We start from the raw sequence: 20,347 nt of genomic DNA, 5'->3' as shown, positions 1-20,347 counted from the left end.
GTGTCTCCCCGATGTTGGGGGTATGTCTCCAGATACCAACAGTCCACAGGGACCATTCCAGAAACTGAAGTTTGCTGGGATAGGGGCATTCTGGCCAAGTGTCTGTTCTTCTAGAATCACCCCCTGAATTTGGCAATCTCGGAGTCACTATGGAAACTCATTGCTCCCAGAGGTGGTGTCGACTATGCTGGCTATCCTGCCTCCAACTTTTACTTTGCTACCTTCTTATAAGTGTTTTGCAAAGTGATGTATTCTGTAGTCTCCTATTCACTCAAAGTGGCCAAGAAATCACAAATGACAACAACGTGGGATGTAATGACCAGTGGAATTTCACTACAGGTTGGACCTCCCTGGTCTGGCACCCTGAGGGCCTGGCCAGTCCTGAACAAGGGATTTTGCCAGACCAGAGGGAGGTCAATTCTTTCCCTTTTGCTGATGGGCTCTGGGCTCTCCCAGCTATGTGAGCTGTGTCTCATCCGCACACGCAGCTGGGCCCCCCTCCAGGCTGCACACCCCCAACTGGCTCCTCTGCCAGTCAGTCTGGCTCCCGACCTGTCCACTATCCTGACTGCCAGACCCAACCAATCCTCACTGCACCCCAAGCCGGGCCTGGCCCCAGCCACTGTCCAGGCTCTGGTCTGCTGTCAACCCCAGCCACCAGGCTCTGCGCTATGGGCTCCGCAGCCAACCACAGCACTGGGCTCCAGCCTCCTCTCCCAGCCAGAGCTTTCTGGTTCTGCAACATCCATGGTCCTGCCAAACCACCGATGTTGCCAGACCAGAGAGTCGCAGGTTTAATCTGTACAACCAAAATACAAGGTGCATTGCCTTTCACTTAGCTTAGCTCTATGCCGCCTCATCATGTGACTGGTCATGTAGATCCTTGCCCACGTCAATAGGCCCATGTGTGACTCGGTAGTGTGAAAGACTTTCTGTTCAATGTTTTGTTTATTTACACTTGTACCAATGATTAATGCTGCTCCTACTGATTGCCCAATGATTTATAACCACATCCTGCCTACCTCATTCTGTTTGGCAATCTAGTCCTAATGAAATCATATTTTAAACATGACAGAGGTGTCCAGAGAGCATCACTATTAATAAGCATGTAAAGATAAAACAATTTGCTGCTTATAATCTTTCTACTATCTAAAGGCTGTCTTAAAACGTATATATTTTCTGTTAATATTTTGGATAAATCTTAAACATTCAGAATAATATTTTAGATCAAAACTCAAGTGTGTTTTTTACTTATTTGTGTTTATTACTTATTAGACATTTCTACAATGCCTATCTCTGTAATATCTTGGAGTAATTTTCACCATTCTTTATAAAGTTAACAGATGACAGAGAAACTGAAAAAACAACAAATTGTCTGATAGCACTTAATAGACTAACAAAACATGTAGATGGTATCATGAGCTTTCGTGGGCACAGCCCACTTCTTCAGATGACCAGAGTGTTGGATGTCTAGGTCCAAAATAAATAGGGGAGATAGAAGTGGGGGTGAAAGAAGGGAAAATTGGGAGGGGGGAACAAGAAAAGGCAGTGGGTAAAAAATATATCAAGGGAAAGCCGAGTCTATAAGCACCTAAAGACTAGATAGTCAAAGGGGGCAGATAAGAACCATTAATTAGCAAACAACAAAGAGTCATGAAAGACTCTTGAAAGACTGATGAAACATCTGCATGGTATCATGAGATTCTTCAAAGACAAAGAACCATTGTCGCCCTCATTGTTTGATAGGTAGGTAATGACCTAACTATCCAATATCTTTGTTTAAACCAGAGGTATGAGAATTGAACTTGCCAAAGAACTGAAGCGCCAGTCCTTCCCTGTGTATTTGGCTCCTGTAATTGTTTTGTAACAAAACAGCCACTTGAAGATCTGTTAATGCATTCCCAGGGAGATTAAAGTGTGCCCCCACAGGCTTTTGTATGTTCCCTTTACAGATATCTGATTTGAGTCCATTAATTCTTTCACGAAGGGACTGTCCAGTTTGTCCAATATATATTGCAGTGTGGCATTACTGGCATTTGATGGCATAGATTAAATTACTGAATGTGCAGTTGAATGAGCCTCTGACTTGATGGCTTATGTGGTTGGCTCCAGTAATGAGTTCGCTTGTATAGATATGTGGGCAGAGTTGGCACCGTGGTTGATTGCAGGGATGGGTTCCTGGATGTTTATGATGTAGCTGTGTAGCATGGTTATTGGAAAGAATACGTTTCAAGTTGGCGGGTTGTCTGTTAGCGAAAACAGGCCTTTCCTCTGAGGCCTCTGACAGTGAGGGATCTTTTTCCAAGATAGATTGTAGATTGTGGATAATGTGTTGCAGAGGTTTGAGTCGTGGACCGTGGGTGATGACAAGTGGAATACTGTTATTTTCTCTTTTGGGTCTGTCTTGGAGTAGTTCATGTCTGGGTACTTTTTTGGCTCTGTCAATTTGTTTTTTCTCTTCTCCGGATAGGTATTTAAGTTTTAGGAATTCTCTATAAAGATCTTGTAGGTGTTTGTCTGTGGGATTAGAGCAAATCTGGTTGTATCTTAGGGCTTGGATGTGTAGAATAGATCAAGAAATGTGTCTGGGATGGGAGCTGGAGGCATAAAGGTAAGTGTAGTGGTCAGTGGGTTTCTGGTATAGATTTGTCAATTTTTTAATTGTACTGTAGTGTCCAGGAAGTGGATTTCCCGTGTGGACTGGTTCAGGCTGAGGTTGATGGTGGGGTGGAAGTTGTTGACATCCTTGTGGAATTCTTCAAGAGTCTCTTTTCCGTGGGTCCATATGATGAAAACGTCATCGATGTAGCGTAAGTAAAGTAGGGATGTTAGAGGGCAAGAGCTGAGAAAACGTTATTCAAGGTCAGCCATAAAGATGTTGGCATATTGTGGTGACATGCAGGTGCCTATGGCTGTGCCGCTGACTTGGAGATACAAATTGTCTCCAAATTGGAAGTAGTTGTGGGTGAGGACAAAGTCACAGAGTTCTGTAACTAAGTGTACAGTGTTGTCATCGGGGATGGTGTTTCTGATGGCCTATAATCCATCTTCATGTGGAATGTTGGTGTATAGAGCTTCTACTTCTACATCCATAGTGGCCAGGATGGTATTTTCAGGTAGATTACTGATGTTTTGAAGTTTCCTCGGGTTGTGTTGCAGAGGTAGCTGCTGGTGCTGGAAGCATAGGATCTGAGGAAGGAGTCGATATAGCCAGATAATCCTGTTGTAAGTGTGCCAATGCTTGAGATGATGGGTCATTCGGAATTTCCAGATTTGTGTATCTTGGGTAGCAGATAGAAAGCTCCTGGTTGGGGATTAAGGGGGATGTTAGTGTAAATTTGTTCCTGAGTAGCATCAGGGAGCTTCATGAGCATTGTTTTCAGTGTTTGTTGGTATTCCTTAGTGGGATCACAGGAGAGAGGCTTGTAGAATCTGGTATTGGTGAGTTGTATGGTTGCTTCCTGTTCATAATCTGTCCTGTTCATGATGACTACAGTGCCTCCTTTGTCAGCCTCTTTGATTATGATGTTAGGATTATTCTTGATGCAGTGTATACCATTGTGTTCTGCATGGCTGAGGTTATATGTTATATGTTGTTGTTTGTTGACAATGTCAGCTCGAGCACGTTTGCAGAAGCAGTCAATGTAGAAATCAAGACTTTTGTTACAACCGTTAGTGGGAGTCCACATAGAGACCTAGAGGCCTTCCTTTTGTGGGATTGGCAGGAGGGAGCAACAAGGTCAGTGTGTTGTACATCGGTGGGCTGAAAAAATTCCTTCAGGTGGAGGTGGCGAAAATACAATTCCAGAACTCCACAGAACTGAATCATATTCATAGGGGTAATCGGTCAGAAGGAGAGTCTGCAAGATAGGACAGATTTGTCTGCTGGGCTAAGAGAATGGTTAGAAAAAAAGGACAATAAACTATCCAAACATGCCTCAGGATCTTCCATTCTAGATACTGTCGACTCACCCATCAACATTGTCAACCTATCTAACCACTCTCTTAGCCAGGAGCGTACTGGCAATCAAAATAGGGAAATGGGTTGAGAACGGCCCTCCCCATGACATCACCCCTGCATGCCCCACGAGTCCCGCCCCCGGCGTCATGTCTGGCACGCGGTGCAGGCGGTGGGTCGGGTTCTGTGTGCAGCATGCAGCGCAGATGCAGAGCCACTCCAAGTGAGGGGCAATGGCGTGTGGACACAAGGGCCCACTGGATGATGGCCCACTGGGAAATTCCCGGTATCCCGCTGGGCCAGTCCGCCCCTGCTCTTAGCCCAGCAGAGGAATCTGTCCTATCTCATCAATTCTCCTTCTGCCCCACTGGGAGCCTCACAGCTGTCCCCTGGGAGCCTTCTGCTTGTTGTGCAGAGTGGGGAAGACAGAGGCAGGGGGGCGCTGTTGTCACTCTGTCTCCATCTTCTGTATTCCACTTCACGGAGTGAGGAGGGAGGGGACTCAGTAAAGGGGCAGGAAAGGGGTATTTGGGTTTGAGGTAGATCCTGGGCTAACTTGAATTCAAAAAGTGATCTTGTGCTTTAAAAGGTTGGAGACCACTGGTCTATAAAGTGCTACGAGACTATTTGTTGTTTTTTCAGTTTACCTGTACAGATTAACTCGGCTACCCCCTGAAGCTTCCGAACATGTAAGTCGATAGAGAGTATGGCAAACATTGTACATGTCACCTTATATGATGGCTGTCTATCACTGACTAATATATAGCAGTTTATACTCCATGGAAAATCCAGCAATACAGGTCTGCCTGAATCTTAAAAGATGTAGAATATCCATAGCTCTAATTGATTCTGATGAGAGGGCAGGTGCTAACTATTTGGTTCCTGGGTTACTTTTTTTTTTGTTTGTTTCTTTGTTTTTGGTAACTGACCATAATGTAGCCCTATAATATCATGAAAATTCCACAGGCAGCATACTTATCTGTCAATTAAATACCTGAATCTTAAAGATAGAAAATAGTAGTGTAGGAATATGGTGACTGGGGCCAGATTTTTCGAAGTGTTTAGGCTTTAAAGATGCAGGTTGACATCTAGTGGGATTTTGAAAAGTGTTTAAGTATCTAACTCCCATTGAAAGTTGAAGTGAGCTGTTTTAGCCCCAATGAAAGTTAGTGTGGCAGCCTGAAAGCAGAGAGCTAGAGAATCCTGGTGGAAGGCAGGTACACAGGGAGTTGGGTATGTGGGTTTATGTTCCCGGAATAGGCTGCCAGAGACTGTGGCTCAGCCATTAGGTCAGGCAGGTATCTGAAGCCCATCAGGAGTCAGCCTGGAGTGAAGCCAGATTAGAGCACCTGCTGCCAGTTAAGGCCTATGAGCACACTATAAAAACCTTCCCTCAGTCAAGGTAGGGGAAAGGAGAAAAGGGATGGACCTGAGGAGAAACTGAGCAGAAGGCTAGCTCTGAAGGCAGCAAGCTTAAGGCACCTGTTCCAAGATGCCAGGGAGGAGGTACCCAGGGAGTAGTTGGGGAAGTGGCCCAGGAAGGGGCCACTATTCAGTGGTGCAAGGACCAGATCTCACAGCCCCACTCGGGGCTACCACATAGGGCCCTGGGCCAGAACCTGGAGCAAGTGGGTGGGACCGGGTTCCGTGCAACCTTCCTCATGGCTGGTGGGCTGCCAGCAAGGAAAGAAGGACCCTTGGACTATGGGAGGGCCTGGCCCCTAATCCCTGACTGGCCGACGATGAAAAGGGCTCTTGGAGCAGGGTACCCTTGTGTCCTCAGCAGTGATGGGGCACCACGAGCCTCTGAGGCACAAAAGGATCCTTCTAGGAAATGCCGGACACAGGGGCATAGCCCATACTCGCCACAACAGGTACTAAAGCATTAATAGAAAGTCAGGTGCCTAGGCATTTCTGAAATTGTAAATAACTCTGTATGCCTATATGTATCTTTAGGTGCCTAAATACCTTTACAAATCTGGCCCCAAATGAAAAGCCTTTTTTCCCCTTCTTTGAGGGTTCAATTCTGCTCTTCAAGCAGGCAAAACTCTTATTTCTTTCATACATTTGAGTTTGGTGAAAGACTGGAGTAAGAGGGGATGTCAAAGTTTAATTTAAATTCATTGTGTGAACAAAGAGCCAAGAGATACATTCTGCAACACAGAAGAAATTCACAGTGTAGATCACATGTGCCAAGAACTGCTGAGTAACCAGTGCTCCTAAAACTTTTGCTACTACAAATGTACATCACATAAGCTAGTTTTGTTCAGAGATCATTTTACTGAGAAAGAGGAAGGAGAATATTGTTTCATAGCACTTTAGTGCTCTCCTAAGAGATATATGTGGTAAGATTGTTCTTCAGTAATTCCAAATACATATAGGATAATCATAAGAACAAGGGACAGAATTGATGACATGAGCTAAGGAATAATATGATAATTCTCTAACCCACAATGGCTGTCTCAGCTCTCTTAGTTCTAATTGTGACAAGCCCTGGTCTTCATTAGAACTTTATTTCAAAATAAGGTTGAATTTATAAGCGGAGCGTCCTCACTACCAAGCCACGGAATTCAAATCTGTACTCCTGTCTTTCATCAGGAGTAACATGAATTCTGAAATAGGTATTTCAAAATTATGGTAGTGCGGATGCACCAGTGCTACTATTTCAAAATAATCTTTTCTTGTCTATTAACTAATTGCATGTTAGCTCAAGAACATTTCAAATCATCACTTTAACACAGAGTTTGAGAATGTCATCACTTGTACATACTGTTTGCTTGATAATGGGACTTTACTCTCTCACTACCTTAGCTTTTTGTAGGTCTGGCGGTTATGCAATAGACTATGTAATAGAAAGCTATAAGTCTATCCAGGTATCATGTTGACATTAGAAAACATGACAGTGAAATATTTACTTTTATCAAAGAAAAAAATCCTGATTTACAATGTTGCAATTTTGAATGATCCGAATGATACCAAATGCCACTAAATGCTAAAATTATCAAACTACTGTAGTCCATATGGAAGTTACTTTTCTTGTTGCTATTCCTTCTGAGTTCCTGTCTCATGCTTTTTCTACTTTGTTCCTGGAGCCAATCTTTATTATATAAACAGCATGCTGGCAGCTATCCTGAACTAACCAAAAGAAACATGAGGCCCACAGCCCATTAAATGGATAATATTCAATCCCTGAATGTAAATATAATCCCATATGAATATGGGTCAATTATTCCTTCTGCAGACCTTGATATTTTTTCATGTGTGTCAGACTACCTGGGCAAGGAAAAGGCCCAACCAGATTTTCTCATCTCCTGAGGGCAGCAGGAGTCTTTGCTACCCTCCTCAAGAAGTCCAAGGAGGGGAGGCTAGAGACATAGCAGTCATGTTCATCCCCCTGAAGGACAGTGGGGTTCATAAGGAAATCTCCTTGCTTTTCTCCCCTCACCTTAGACAGCTAAGGAAAGTCATACTGGAGTTATCTTTGTTGATGAAAATCAAAGGAAAGCTTTCCTCACTTCTCTTAGAGCACGTCTAGACTGCCTGCAGCTTTTGAAAGAAGATATGCAAATCAGCGCAAATTTGCATATCTTCTTCCGATCCTGTTTTCAGATGAGTTTTTTTTTAAAAAAGCAGTCTGGACACAGTTTTTTCAGGAAAAAAACCCCTTTTTCGAAAGAACCCTTCTTCCTAAAAAAAATGAGGTGCACAGGGTTTTTTCAAAAAAGGGTTTGTTTGTTTTTCAAAATAACTGCATTTAGACTGCTTTTTTTTAAACCTCTTCCGAAAACAGGATTGAAGAAGATATGCATATTCACGCCAAATTTGTATATCTTCTTTCAAAAGCTGCAGACAGTCTAGTCAGGCCCTTAGAGACCTTGGATATCTTTATTCCTCAGAACATGTGAGGAAGTCTTCAGTTGCCACTTAGGCATGGAGATCTTCTCTCCCCTCTGTGCTGACTTCCATGGAGATGAACCTGAGAGCTCAATGCATTGACACAGTGCATTGTCTTCATATTTAGTGAATTCCAGCAATCCAACCTGGAAGCAACAAATGTATGGATCATTATGGCCAGGTTCTTACTGGGGAGAAAAAGATGACATTTCATAGCAAGCTGGAAGTGAAAGAAGGTATTTTTAGAAACTGGTGCTATCCAAATGTAGTGAAAAGTCAAACAAGAATCCAAGGGTTTGAACCACTTAGACTAATGGGGGCCACATCGAAGAACTAATTTCTTGCAGGCATTGTGACATTTTAGTAATGGTGTTCACACTGGCTGATAAATACAGTTGAGTGTTGTCAGCATCCTTTTGGCAGATGAACCCACAAAATGTCATTCTCTCCTCCAGTGGCCTTATGTAGATACTAAAAATAAGCAGGAATAGTATGGGTCCCTGCAAGACGAGAATACTAGTCTGAGTTCTATTGGAGAGGAGTAGTTGGATCCACTGTAGTGCTGGGCTGTCTACTCCTCTTTTGTTCTGTAGATATGTGAATACCTTTTGGTGCATATCTTTTTAGTGCCACGAGAGTGGTCTCTGCTGTGCCTTGATCTGAATCCTGTTTGTGAGGCCTTCAGGGTGTTGGCTGGTGTTGCATGTTGCTGAAGTTTCACAATTATTTTGCCCAGGAGTCGGATGCTTGGCCTAAAACTGGACAAACCAGAGTTAGAAAAATATTAATCCTGCGCTCCTGTCTCAAACAAATAGTGAGTGAATAGCAGCAATATTCATGCAATGCTTCAAATTTTCTGTTCCACTTACCCAGCCCTACTATTAGACCACTTTGATTTGATATGTTTCCACACATCTGTTACATGACTGGAATAATTTGGTATACCATTACTTTAATTTCCATTCTGTTCCATCATGTTAAATTGGAGGGTCTTTTGCTTCATACACAGTTATATGATGGCAGCCATGGTTCACTGTCTGTGATGACTACCAGATGGTGCATAATCATAATTTAAAGGTATCTTGATCCTAATACATGCAAACAAGAAAGAAGGCCAAAACTGGAAGCACTCCAAAAAGAGAAGAAGACATCTGTCTTACATCATAGTCTGTGCATCATTGCAGAATGTTTACCTGGTGGTTCTTCACACCTAACTAGTGATACATTTTTGTATTCTGCTTTATTGATGTATACTTCTTGTTTATCATTCACACTTTGATTTTGGTAAAGATTCTAATTAAAAAGTATCCTTATACAGATTTTAGGAATAGAGAGTGCCATCATGATCATCTAGTGCCATCATGATCATCCAACATCCTGACCGTGAAGAGTTTATCTAGATTTAAGAGGTTTCTATTTTTAAAAATGTTGGCTTTAAAAAAGAGACCCCTAAAATTATGCTCCAAAATTCTTACAAGGCACCTAAATTTTGTTCTGATTTTTCAAAAATGCTGAGTTCTCAGCAATAGCCATTCAATAGGATCTGTCAGTACACCACACCTCAAAAATCAGACCATTGCTAACTAATCATCATAACACTCGAGGCATGTCTATACTAGAGAGAAGATTGACCCTTCCAGCATTCGGTTTAGTGGGTCTAGTGTAGATGCCTCAAATCGAATGCTTAGGGCAGCCCTCTCCGGGGTCCTGTACTCCTCATTCTGTGAGAAATAAGGTAAGCTGATGGGAATGTGTAGATGCGGTGGCAACTCGGCTTAAGGTAAGCCGTATCCAGCTACGCATTTTGTGTACTTGGATGGTGTAGCTTAAGCTGACCTGCCTGGTCTAGTGTAGATAGGCCCCCCAGAAGTAAAAGATGAGGGAAGAAGCATGTGCTAAAGCCCACAGATAGAGTAAGAATTCAGGCGTTCAGGACTCCTATTATTATTCTCAGAGCCCTAGTTTCATGCATTGAGTGTAACACAAGCCAGCATTTATACAACTCAATTTCAGTTTTCAGTTCAAGGAAAGCTTTTTCATTTTACAATTAAAATACTCAGACTCCACCGATAAGGCTGCAAATTTTTGTAATTCACATTCAAATGCTTGTAGATAATGATAAAGAAACAGTGTTTGCATCTATAAAAAAAGGAGGGGGAGACTGTTTTCGGAAGCAAGAGAGTGTGAACACTAAGCATCAGAAAGTGTCAAGAAAATACTTCACAGATGGAAAACAGAGATTTTTGTTGGACTGCAAATTGCATTCAGAGTCACGGAGGGCTCAGCTTCAGTAAGGTATCCAGAATAAATTATAATAAATTCTTGCAGCCCAGATTGGAAATACTCATTCAGCTTCTGCTCTATAGGAGGGGTGAGGATTCCCAAAGGGGTCAACTTGACAAAATCAGGATTTTTTTCAGTATTCTTTTTCTGTCTCTTTAAAGAATGACAAGATGCTCCAATAAGGCTGTGCAGAATTAAGCACAACTATTTATATTGAATTTAGCAATCACTGTTGTGTAGAGATTATCAAAAAATGATTTCCAGGATAAAGTTTTCATGAAAATGTTTCCTCTAACCGTGAGATTGTATGTATATGGAAGATAGCATGCTGATTTCTCTTCTAGGCAAATCTATACCAAGCAACTCTCCAAGTTATGCAGTTTGTTAGAAGAGCAAATAGATTTTGCAGTTTTAGTAGTGTGACTAGCTCTATATATACAACAATACACAGGGAAATTTTAGGCTGAATTCTCAGATGGTAAAAATCCATCTTTGACTTCAACTGAGATATATTGATTTATAATACCTGAGAATTTGGCCTTCATCTTTTTACTGACTTTGCAAATAGATAAACAAAAATTATGTTGTGCTTGATGACACGTGAAGTTTCTGTTATAGGTTGGTGAGGGAGGTTCATTTAAACTTAAATGAATAAATTCTACTTGCTGTGATTTCCATAAGCTAAGTTTTACCCTCCTGATCTGGTGAATAAGACAATTGCTGGCACATTTGAATGAAAGATCTGATATGTACTGTGTCTTGAGAAAGGACTAGGGATATGCAGTTTTGGGGCAGTTGTTTTGCTAAGTGCGGAGGCTAAAATTTTCACACCAGGGTACGTAAAGTCAGATTTCTAAATCCATGTTTAGGCATATAAATAAAAGTGGTTCGCCTTTCAAAAGTGCTAAAAATCCTCAGTTCCCACCAGTGGACTGACTGAGCAGAGCTGATTCATTACCTGTGAAGCTGTGCTGCCACATAGTTTAGAGGGAACGGTGATTCCCTTTGTAATTTGACGATCAAATCACTTACATTTGGGTGCCTGAATATGGGACTCAGGAATCTAACTTTAGGCACTAAGGGTGAGATTAGCTTGCGACGTCCAAGCTCTTTTTGTGTGCATTTTGCCTGTACAAATGTTTTAAAACATTCTTTAGACATTACCATCTGCGACAACAAATGATAGAATCTGTTACCTGAATGTGCAGGAATCTGCAGCCCCCCCAAAAAAATTCTGTCATTGGCAAGTGATAAAGTCTGTATACAAGTACAAAGAATTCTTGTTTAGCATAGAAATCATTCAGGAATGCAAATATTATTTAGTATCAGAGGGGTAGCCGTGTTAGTCTGAATCTGCAAAAGCGACGAGGAGTCCTGTGGCACCTTATAGACTAACTGAAGTGTAGGAGCATAAGCTTTCGTGGGCAAAGACCCACTTCGTCAGATGCAACTGACGAAGTGGGTCTTTGCCCACGAAAGCTTATGCTCCTACACTTCAGTTAGTCTATAAGGTGCCACAGGACTCCTCGTCAATATTATTTAGGAAGCTGTCAAACTTAACATTTTAAAGGCACTGAGGGATTTGTGGGTCAAATCCTGAAGTACTGACTCAATTCTTCCTCATACAAACTTCCATTGGACCAACTTGCCTCCAGAGGAGTTACACTTGTAACTAAGGACCTGATCAAAAGTCCTTTGGAGTCAATGGGAGACTTCTGTGGACTTTGGTGCAAGACCTAAGAACAGAAATTGGCCTACAGATTTTAGTGGGAGCTTCCTTAATAAGGAATTAAGGATTTTTCCTAGTATACTAAAAACAGACAGCTCTTGCTACCATAAAAGAGGGTGATAGATATTATTTTGCAATGCAATCTGATTTTTAATGGCTACAGCCAGATGAAGCAATTTGATAATCTGAATTAATGTTCTGCTCATTATAGAATAGTATTTTAAAGAGCTATTTCTCCTCTTCACACTTAGGCAGAAGAAGAGAGAGATGATATGGAGAGAGTAAAGCTGGATAATAAAAGAATTCTCTTCAATCTCTTGCCAGCACATGTTGCACAGCACTTTCTTATGTCTAACCCAAGGAACATGGTAAGGCCATGGGGGAAGAAACAAACACATAATGATATGCATTATTCGTGTGTGACATCTGGGTCTGGAAAATCATATATTTTCTTAAAAGCTTGAAATAGTCCCCTTTCATAGGCATGAAAGTGAATACTTCTGGTAAAAACCATTGTTGGGGTTATTACCCCTTTCTCTGTAGCTTTCACCTTTTCTGTATATAATTCAGGTGAATGAGATGTCATTCCACATCAGCGCCACTGAGTGCTTACACGCAAATAACGAATTTCTTTTTTTAATCAAGTCAAAAGATCAGAATTTGTGACAATCTTCTGCTGAGATTGTTTGGTTTTGAATACAATATAGATGTCAGGCAGTTCCAGTTAAGCCTCTCAGGTTCTCAAAATGTGCCTCATTTACAAAACTATAAATGTAAATGTCAAAATAAGAAATTCTGCATATGCTAGAAGGATACAGTAACCTTGGTGAAAACTAATCTCAAAGCTAGGGCAATGAAACAAACTACTACAGGATATTGTGGAATCACTATAATTGGGGATATTTGAGATTAGAACTGATAATATTTATTAAGGGAAGCATGTGGGAGTAATTAGATCCTATAGTAATGGATAGGATGGAGCAGCTGGCCAACTAATGACACTATGAATTATTATTGGTAGCGTTAATGTTGCAGTAGCATGTAAAACGCCCAGTCTGAGGTCAGTTTCTCATTATGCTGAGTAGTAAATGTGAAGTTCATCAAAATGTTTAGGGCTACATTATGGTTGCCCCGATGCTCCTTAGGGAAGGGACCTGTGTAGAGAGCTCCTTACCCACCCCCACATCCCATTGTACATTGGAGATATGGGTGCAGAGGAAGGTTCTCAAGCTCTGGCAATTAATTCTGACCCAGTGTGAGGGTAAATGCATGGCCTTGTCCTTTCCCATCCCTGACAGCTGCACTGCTAGGCTCATACTGCATGCATAGACAGAATGAAGAAAGGATGAGCTCTCCCACCAGTACCAGTGCTGCAGGAATACTACCGCTTCCTATCCACCACCTGGCCCAACCTCAGAAGATGCATGATTGAGTCCTTATAGTTATTTGTTGTATGAATGCAGTGTATGTGTGGACTGTTTTTATCTATGGTTCACAGTAAGAGGATAGTGGAGCAAATAAACAAAAAAGTTATTACAGATAGGGCCAAGTCCTTCACCTAACACACAGAGTATTGAGTCTGTGTGCTAGGAAGGTCAATAGGATTGTCACAGGAAGGAGCTGTCCCTTCCACCCTCAGACTGTTCTGTGATAGCAAAGTCACTCTGTGTTGGCTACAGTCTTTTCAGTGCTGTAATAGCCCATAGAGCCACAGTTGCTCCTCTTATTACAGGCAAGAATAGCCAGTGAACGTGCATAGTCTTTCTTTGTTTTTATCACACATCCGGCTCCAAGCTCCCATCTCTCAAGCATGCCAACTTCTATGAATTCTCTAAGGGTATGTCTACACTACCCCGCTAGTTCGAACTAGCGGGGTAATGTAGGCATACCGCAATTGCAAATGAAGCCCGGGATTTGAATTTCCCGGGCTTCATTTGCATAAGCGGGGCGCCTCCATTTTTAAATCCCCGCTCGTTCGAACCCCGTGCCGCGCGGCTACACGCGGCACGAACTAGGTAGTTCGAACTAGGCTTCCTAGTTCGAACTTACGTTACTCCTCATTCCACGAGGAGTAATGGTAGTTCGAACTAGGAAACCTAGTTCGAACTACCTAGTTCGTGCCGCGAGTAGTCGCGCGGCACGGGGTTCGAACAAGCGGGGATTTAAAAATGGTGGCGCCCCGCTTATGCAAATGAAGCCCGGGAAATTCAAATCCCGGGCTTCATTTGCAAGTGCGGTATGCCTACATTACCCCGCTAGTTCGAAATAGCAGGGTAGTGTAGACATACCCTAAGTCCTATCCCACCTTGCACAGAAAAATTTCATTGCTTGTGATGCATCTCAGGTGGGATGTGTCATTTTAAAGAAAGTATATCTGAGCTCAAGAAATCAAAAAGATGATACTGCCTGTTTATGTCCATCTCTGATTTTAAAAACCCATACAATTTAAAAATTGCAGGACCTTTATTACCAGTCATATTCACAAGTGGGAGTGATGTTTGCTTCCATCCCAAATTTCAATGATTTCTACATTGAACTGGATGGCAATAACATGGGAGTGGAGTGTTTACGCCTCTTAAATGAAATTATTGCCGATTTTGATGAGGTAAGATTAAACTCTCTGTCATTTGATCTTACTGACGCCTGTCAATTCAAGATTATTTGTGGAACATTTCTCTTTGTTTGAACTATCTAATAATGTCACTTTGTAAACATCTGATTTAGGTGGGAGTTAGGTGCCTATGCGCTTAATGAGATCTACAAAAGCACCTCTCTGCCATGTTACATGCTTAAATATCTTATTAATTCTGGCCCACTATGTCCATTAAAAACTTTGTTTGATACAGCTTCCACAGAAGTCATTCAGAGTATTGCCACTTGCCTTGAATGGGAGCAAGACTGGGCCTATAAAGTGGGAAGTGGTTTATCAACTTTTTTGTGCGCATGCTATCTGATAACTATGGTTTGTTGTCTAAAATATTATGTAATGTTTAACAGTTTTATGTTTTAAACAAAGCTTATGGACAAAGAATATTATAAGGACATAGAAAAGATCAAGACAATTGGCAGTACATATATGGCAGCTGTAGGACTTGTACCAACTACAGGAACTAAGGTGAGTTAGCCACACAGTATAATGAAAGATTCTGTGTACTCCATGTGCAAATGCTACTAAGTCAGTCTCCAACTGAAAAATGCAGCCCCATCAGTTGTAAAATTAAGTCTGGAATGATAACTGATAATAGATTTTTTTGCAACAATTTAAACTTTTTTTAAATCTGAAAAACAAACAATAACTGAAGACTCTGGGGCTGCGTATAGACTGGCATGATTTTCTGCAAATGCTTTTAACGGAAAAGTTTTTCCGCTAAAAGCATTTGCGGAAAAGAGCTTCTAGATTGGCATGGACGCTTTTGCGCAAAACCACTTTTTGTGGAAAAGCGTCTGTGCCAATCTAGACGCGGTTCTGCACAAGAAAGCCCCGATCGCCATTTTTACCGTCGGGGCTTTTTTGCGCAAAACAGTTTTTAGCTGTCTACACTGGCCCTCCTGTGCAAATACATTTGCACAAGAGGGCTTTTTCCCGAATGGGAGCAGCATAGTATTTGCGCAAGAACATGGACAATCTTACATTAGATCGTCAGTGTTCTTGCGCAAAATCAAGCGGCCATTGTAGACAGCTGGCAAGTTTTTCCGCAAAAGCAACTGCTTTTGCGGAAAAACTTGCCAGTCTTGATGCAGCCACTATAATGCAAGCATGGTGTTCTGAGCATTACCTAAATGCTTAGGACTTGGGGTTTGATTCTGTGTTCTCTTGCACCTTGTGCAGTTATCTTCAGTGGTGCAAATTAATTGTGAAAGTTATATGAGCAGAATGGTTGTGCTTTATACCCTCTGTACTTTTGTCAACTCCAAGGCTATGTCTACATTGGCATCCCTTTCCGGAAAAGGGATGCTAATGAGATACTTCGGAATTGCACCATGTTATTTCAAAATAACATACTTGCTGTGTGGACTCTCACATAGTTATTTCGGAATAACGGTCGTTATTCCAAAATAACTTTGCTGTGTAGATACACCCTAACAAAGTAATACATGAGAATAATCAAAGCAGGTCTGGTGTTAGACTTCAATATCTGGGGCCATAGTCAATGCATTTTAGCATGTACACCATGCCTGATCTTATGTCCGTATCTGTGAACTGCAGAGACACCTTGAGAGAATAAAAATAGAAGTGCAGAATAACACTGCTTTGGCGAACAAAAGAAAAAACTGGTAGGATAAGCCATGAACTTTTCAATAAGACAATTAACCTTGTTAAATAAATAAAACACAAGGCTACATCTGAAACAGTTATGGGGTTCAGTTTGGATTCTATATCTCACATACTGAATATTCTGTGATTGTTGGATACCTCTGATGTTTTTGTGCCATTCCTCTTCATTTCTATGCTACTGTTGAAAGAAGAGAAATCCAAATACAAAGAAAACTATTTTTAAAATACGTGTGTGTGGTAAAATTGTTGACTCTAATTTAGGTCCTGAGGTAGTCAAAAACTGATCACTTGAATTTTGTATCAGTGTGACCTCAGGCAAACAAGCAGAGGCATACGAGTATGTTTGGTATAAATGCTCTTTAAACTAGAATCCCAAAAACAAGTGTGTTACTGGGTAACTTCAGCAGTGTATATTCCAAAAGCTAAATACATTGATTTCATCTATTATATATTTGCTAGCAAAGGAGCCATCTGAAATAGTTCAGTACTGAAAATATTCAGTCAAATCCTATAGTAGAGTTTTGGTTAAAATTATATAGAAATAATTCTCTTACAAAAATATCCTAATTATTTTGCTATGAAAACAGATGCTGAAAAGGCCAAACTTTTAGACAGTGAGATAGATTTTCAAATGTGCTCTGCTCCCTTTGTGTCGTTCATGTGATAGAAAGTGTATTTCACCTTCTGGAGATTTCCACGTATGAAGAAATCCTCTTCTGGCATATGTGTTGCCAGCCTTTTACGTCCCTCCTGTTCCTCTTATTTCACCCAGTACTAGAGGTGTGGAAGGAACATGGCCAGAGCTCTGTCAAACCCAATTTTGCATATGTTCCTTCAGGGATCATTGCCAACTGGTGTATGTCCAAGAAGCCTCTAGCCCAGTGGTTCCTAAACTTTTCAGCATCACGCCCTGGAATTTCTTCACACCCCCAGTTTGGGAGCCCATGCTCTAGGCAGTTCTGACCTAAATGGAGTCAAAGTTGGAACTGAACACAGAGTCGAGCTCCCTGACATTTCTGCATCTCCTCTGTGCCAAGTGACTCTCAAAACTGCCACACAGACAATCTCACCCAGCCTTTAATTTTGCACTTCCAGGTTTGTGCCTAAAAGTTTGAGATGGCACATCCACGGGGTGGGGAGAGGAAGGTGGGGGGAAGGAGGAGATGACAGACTAGCCGGAATCCCTGGGCTATGGAGAGGGGCAGCAGGACTAGGGGCTGGGGTTAGCCTCCCCTTCAGCTCATCAGCACTGCCCTGAATGCATCGTTCAGGGCTCCAGCTGTGATTTAAAATGCCTGGAACTCTGACTGCTGCCACTGGCCCATTTTAATTGCCAAGCCCCAGGGCAGTTGTTCCTTTGCCTCACTCCCTCCTGTCAGCAGTCCTGGGAGCATCAAAATATCCATTAGCCAGCCATGTGGCTAGCTATGCTTTATTTAGCTTTTCTCACTTCATTTATACCTCACTTTATTTAGCTTTTCAGGCAATCTGCAGAGACTCACATACCAGGGTACCGACCTCTGGGGAAACTGTCAAGAAGCAGGGCACAAACCCCAAATAGTTTGTATGTCCTGTAATTAGATTTCAACAACCAAGTACAATCTCCACAATCACTATAGAAACGTTACCACGGGTCACAGACAGTTCCCTTGTGCACTCTGGGCTTCTAGCTTTCCCCCTAGATAAGTTTACCTTTGTGATAAATGGTCCCTTTCTCCACAAATCACAACAATCTTCAGGTTACTCCCAGGCTAAAGGATCAGTCACTCACCCCAAGTCAATTGCACCCCCTGATCTCTCACCAAAGACAAACCTATTGGACAATCCTATAATAAACTAAGGAGTTATTCACTGGGGGTATGTCTACATTGCATTCCTCCTTCAAGAAAGGAATGCAAATGCAGCCGAGCGAAATTGCAAATAAGCGGGGATTTGAATTTCCTGCGCTTCATTTGCATAATCGTGGCTGGCCGCTTTTTCAAAATACACTATTTCAAGATGATTAACTCTGTTTAGATGCAGTTATTTAGAGAAAAAACCCTTCTTTCGAAATAACCCTTACTCCTTATAAAATGAGGTTTAAGGGTTATTTTGAAAAAAGGGTTTTTTCTCAAAATAACTGCATCTGAACAGCATTTTTTATCTTGAAATAGGGTTCTTCAAAAAAGCGGCCAGCCGCGATTATGCAAATTCAAATCCCTGCTTCATTTGCAATTTTGCTGGGCTGCATTTGCATTCCTCTCTTGAAGGAGGAATGCAGTGTAGACATACCGTAAGAAAAGAAATGCAGATTATTTACAAGGTTAAAGCAGGTAAACATACACATATCGATGAGTTAGTCTTAGGTATCAAAAGGTGTTAGTAGCTGCTATATATTCAAGCTCCGTATGTTTTAGAGCTAACTCAAACTGAGCAGCTTGAAAATCCCTTGCTAATGTCTAGAAATATTGCCCTCTCCAAATCTGAAGCTGCATAATGATAATTTTTCTTTAACAGGGATTTTTATTCCTTTCCTCCATTGTTCAAACTATGATGGGATGTGGGCTTATGCAGATACCTTCTTCATGGGCATGAGGGCAGCAATCATCACAGTCTTTTGTCCACTGATTTTCCACAATGGCTTGTCTATTGTCTATAGGCCTTCTTTTGTATGAGAGGAGATGACACCTTATGTGGTAAACTAGTGTTTCAAACTTGGGGATGCTTCTTCCTGACTGTAGGCTTTACCATCTTAGCAAATGAAGAGCAAATACTAAAATGTTACTTTTATAGTCGAAGAGCAAATACTTAAATGTTACTTTGCCACACTAACCATATTCTTATAACTCTAATACATATTTTAATGCTGCTAACACAGAGGTGAGCCATATTGGTTTCCAGCTATACATTTGTCAATATTCTGTGGCCTAGCAACCTTGGCTTGAGCTGGAAGTGGGTCAGCCAACATCAGAAATAGATCCTACAAGTGATTTCTATAGGCTTGTTCATCCAGTTCAGCTTCCTTCCACCTCCCATGGTTCCTTCTTCCCTCCCACTTCAGGAACCCATCTCTCAAAGATCTGTTAAGGCAGGAGGTATAATCCCTGCTAGGTTTTGGGATGACTGAATCTGTTCCACTACTAGAATTGGTTGGGAAAATGTTCTATTCCTAGTACTTCCTCATTCTTCATCTCCCCCCAAAATGGGATAGAATAAATCTAGACAAAAAATGTGGTAGAATAATTCTGGACATGAGGACTTTACACTTTTGCCCACTCTCATTGGATCAGAATGGTAACCTTGGCAGTAATAATTCCCTTTCTAGATTTGGATGATTGGTCTGTTCTCTTGATTTTCAGAATGCTTATTTTCTCATTGTTATTCATCCCTCAAGCAATCCCTGCATTCTGTGGTAGGCAGCGATCATTACCAGTATTATGCCTTACCCTTAGTGATCATTACCAGTATCGTGTCTTACCCTTAGCGATCATTACCAGTATTGTCTTTCCATTGCCCAAAGGATTATTGCCAAAGTTCTTTCAACCACAGCAGCCTGTATTCACCAGTTGCGCATAATCATCTTCTTCTACAGGACAATTGGCCCCTCAAAGGTCATTTACTTATTGAATCACAGACAGCAATCAGCAAGGCCATTTCTCTGTTTCACTCTCTGCTTCAGTATCAAAAAGCTTCCACTAACAACCAATGTATAGATTTCATCAGGGCTACACTGGACACTTTCTACCACATTGTACTTCCCCCCAAGGAAAGATTCACCACAATGTTCAATTTTGTTTCAACAATGTTCACAAACCACTTCAAAGTCTTGCCTAGAACTTCTGGGCCTTATGGCAGCCTCTTCATTCATGACTCCTTTAGCAAGACTTCAAACTCCGTGTCTTCAAGCATGGTTAAAAACCATCTATGCCCCCAACAACCACAGTCTATCCACGCAAGGGGTTCATTGCTCAGAACGTTCTCACTTAGGAGGAAGAACCCACAAACTGTGTGGGAGAGAGAGTTCCCTTTCTGTACCTTTCTCCCACCAGGATTATCCCAATAGGTTGGGGCACATACTTCCAGAGCCTGTCTGCTCAGGGCAAATGGACGTCTCAGGAGATTTGCCTCCATTTCAAGATTTGGAAGCTCACAACAGTTTATTATACTCACCAATGGTTCTTACCACACGTCAAGGCCACAGAATCAGAATAACACTGGACAACAAAGC

At 41.7% G+C, this 20,347-nt stretch overlaps 1 protein-coding gene across 2 annotated transcripts in view; it reads left to right on the top strand.

Moving 5' to 3' along the window:
- The window catches only part of ADCY1 (adenylate cyclase 1), a 757,558-nt gene that overhangs the window by 719,781 nt on the left and 17,430 nt on the right, over window positions 1-20,347 (top strand). For both annotated transcript variants that reach the window (XM_075921702.1, XM_075921701.1), the window contains 3 exons: window positions 12,116-12,232; window positions 14,323-14,469; window positions 14,881-14,979. In XM_075921702.1, coding sequence (XP_075777817.1) covers window positions 12,116-12,232; window positions 14,323-14,469; window positions 14,881-14,979 — 363 coding nt within the window. The remainder of the gene's footprint in view (window positions 1-12,115; window positions 12,233-14,322; window positions 14,470-14,880; window positions 14,980-20,347) is intronic.

This window comes from Pelodiscus sinensis, chromosome 2, assembly GCF_049634645.1.
Source record: "Pelodiscus sinensis isolate JC-2024 chromosome 2, ASM4963464v1, whole genome shotgun sequence".
NCBI classification, from domain to species: Eukaryota; Metazoa; Chordata; order Testudines; family Trionychidae; genus Pelodiscus; species Pelodiscus sinensis.
The sequence above is the reverse complement of the archived record's forward strand: the minus strand, read 5'-3'. Positions and strand labels throughout refer to the sequence as shown.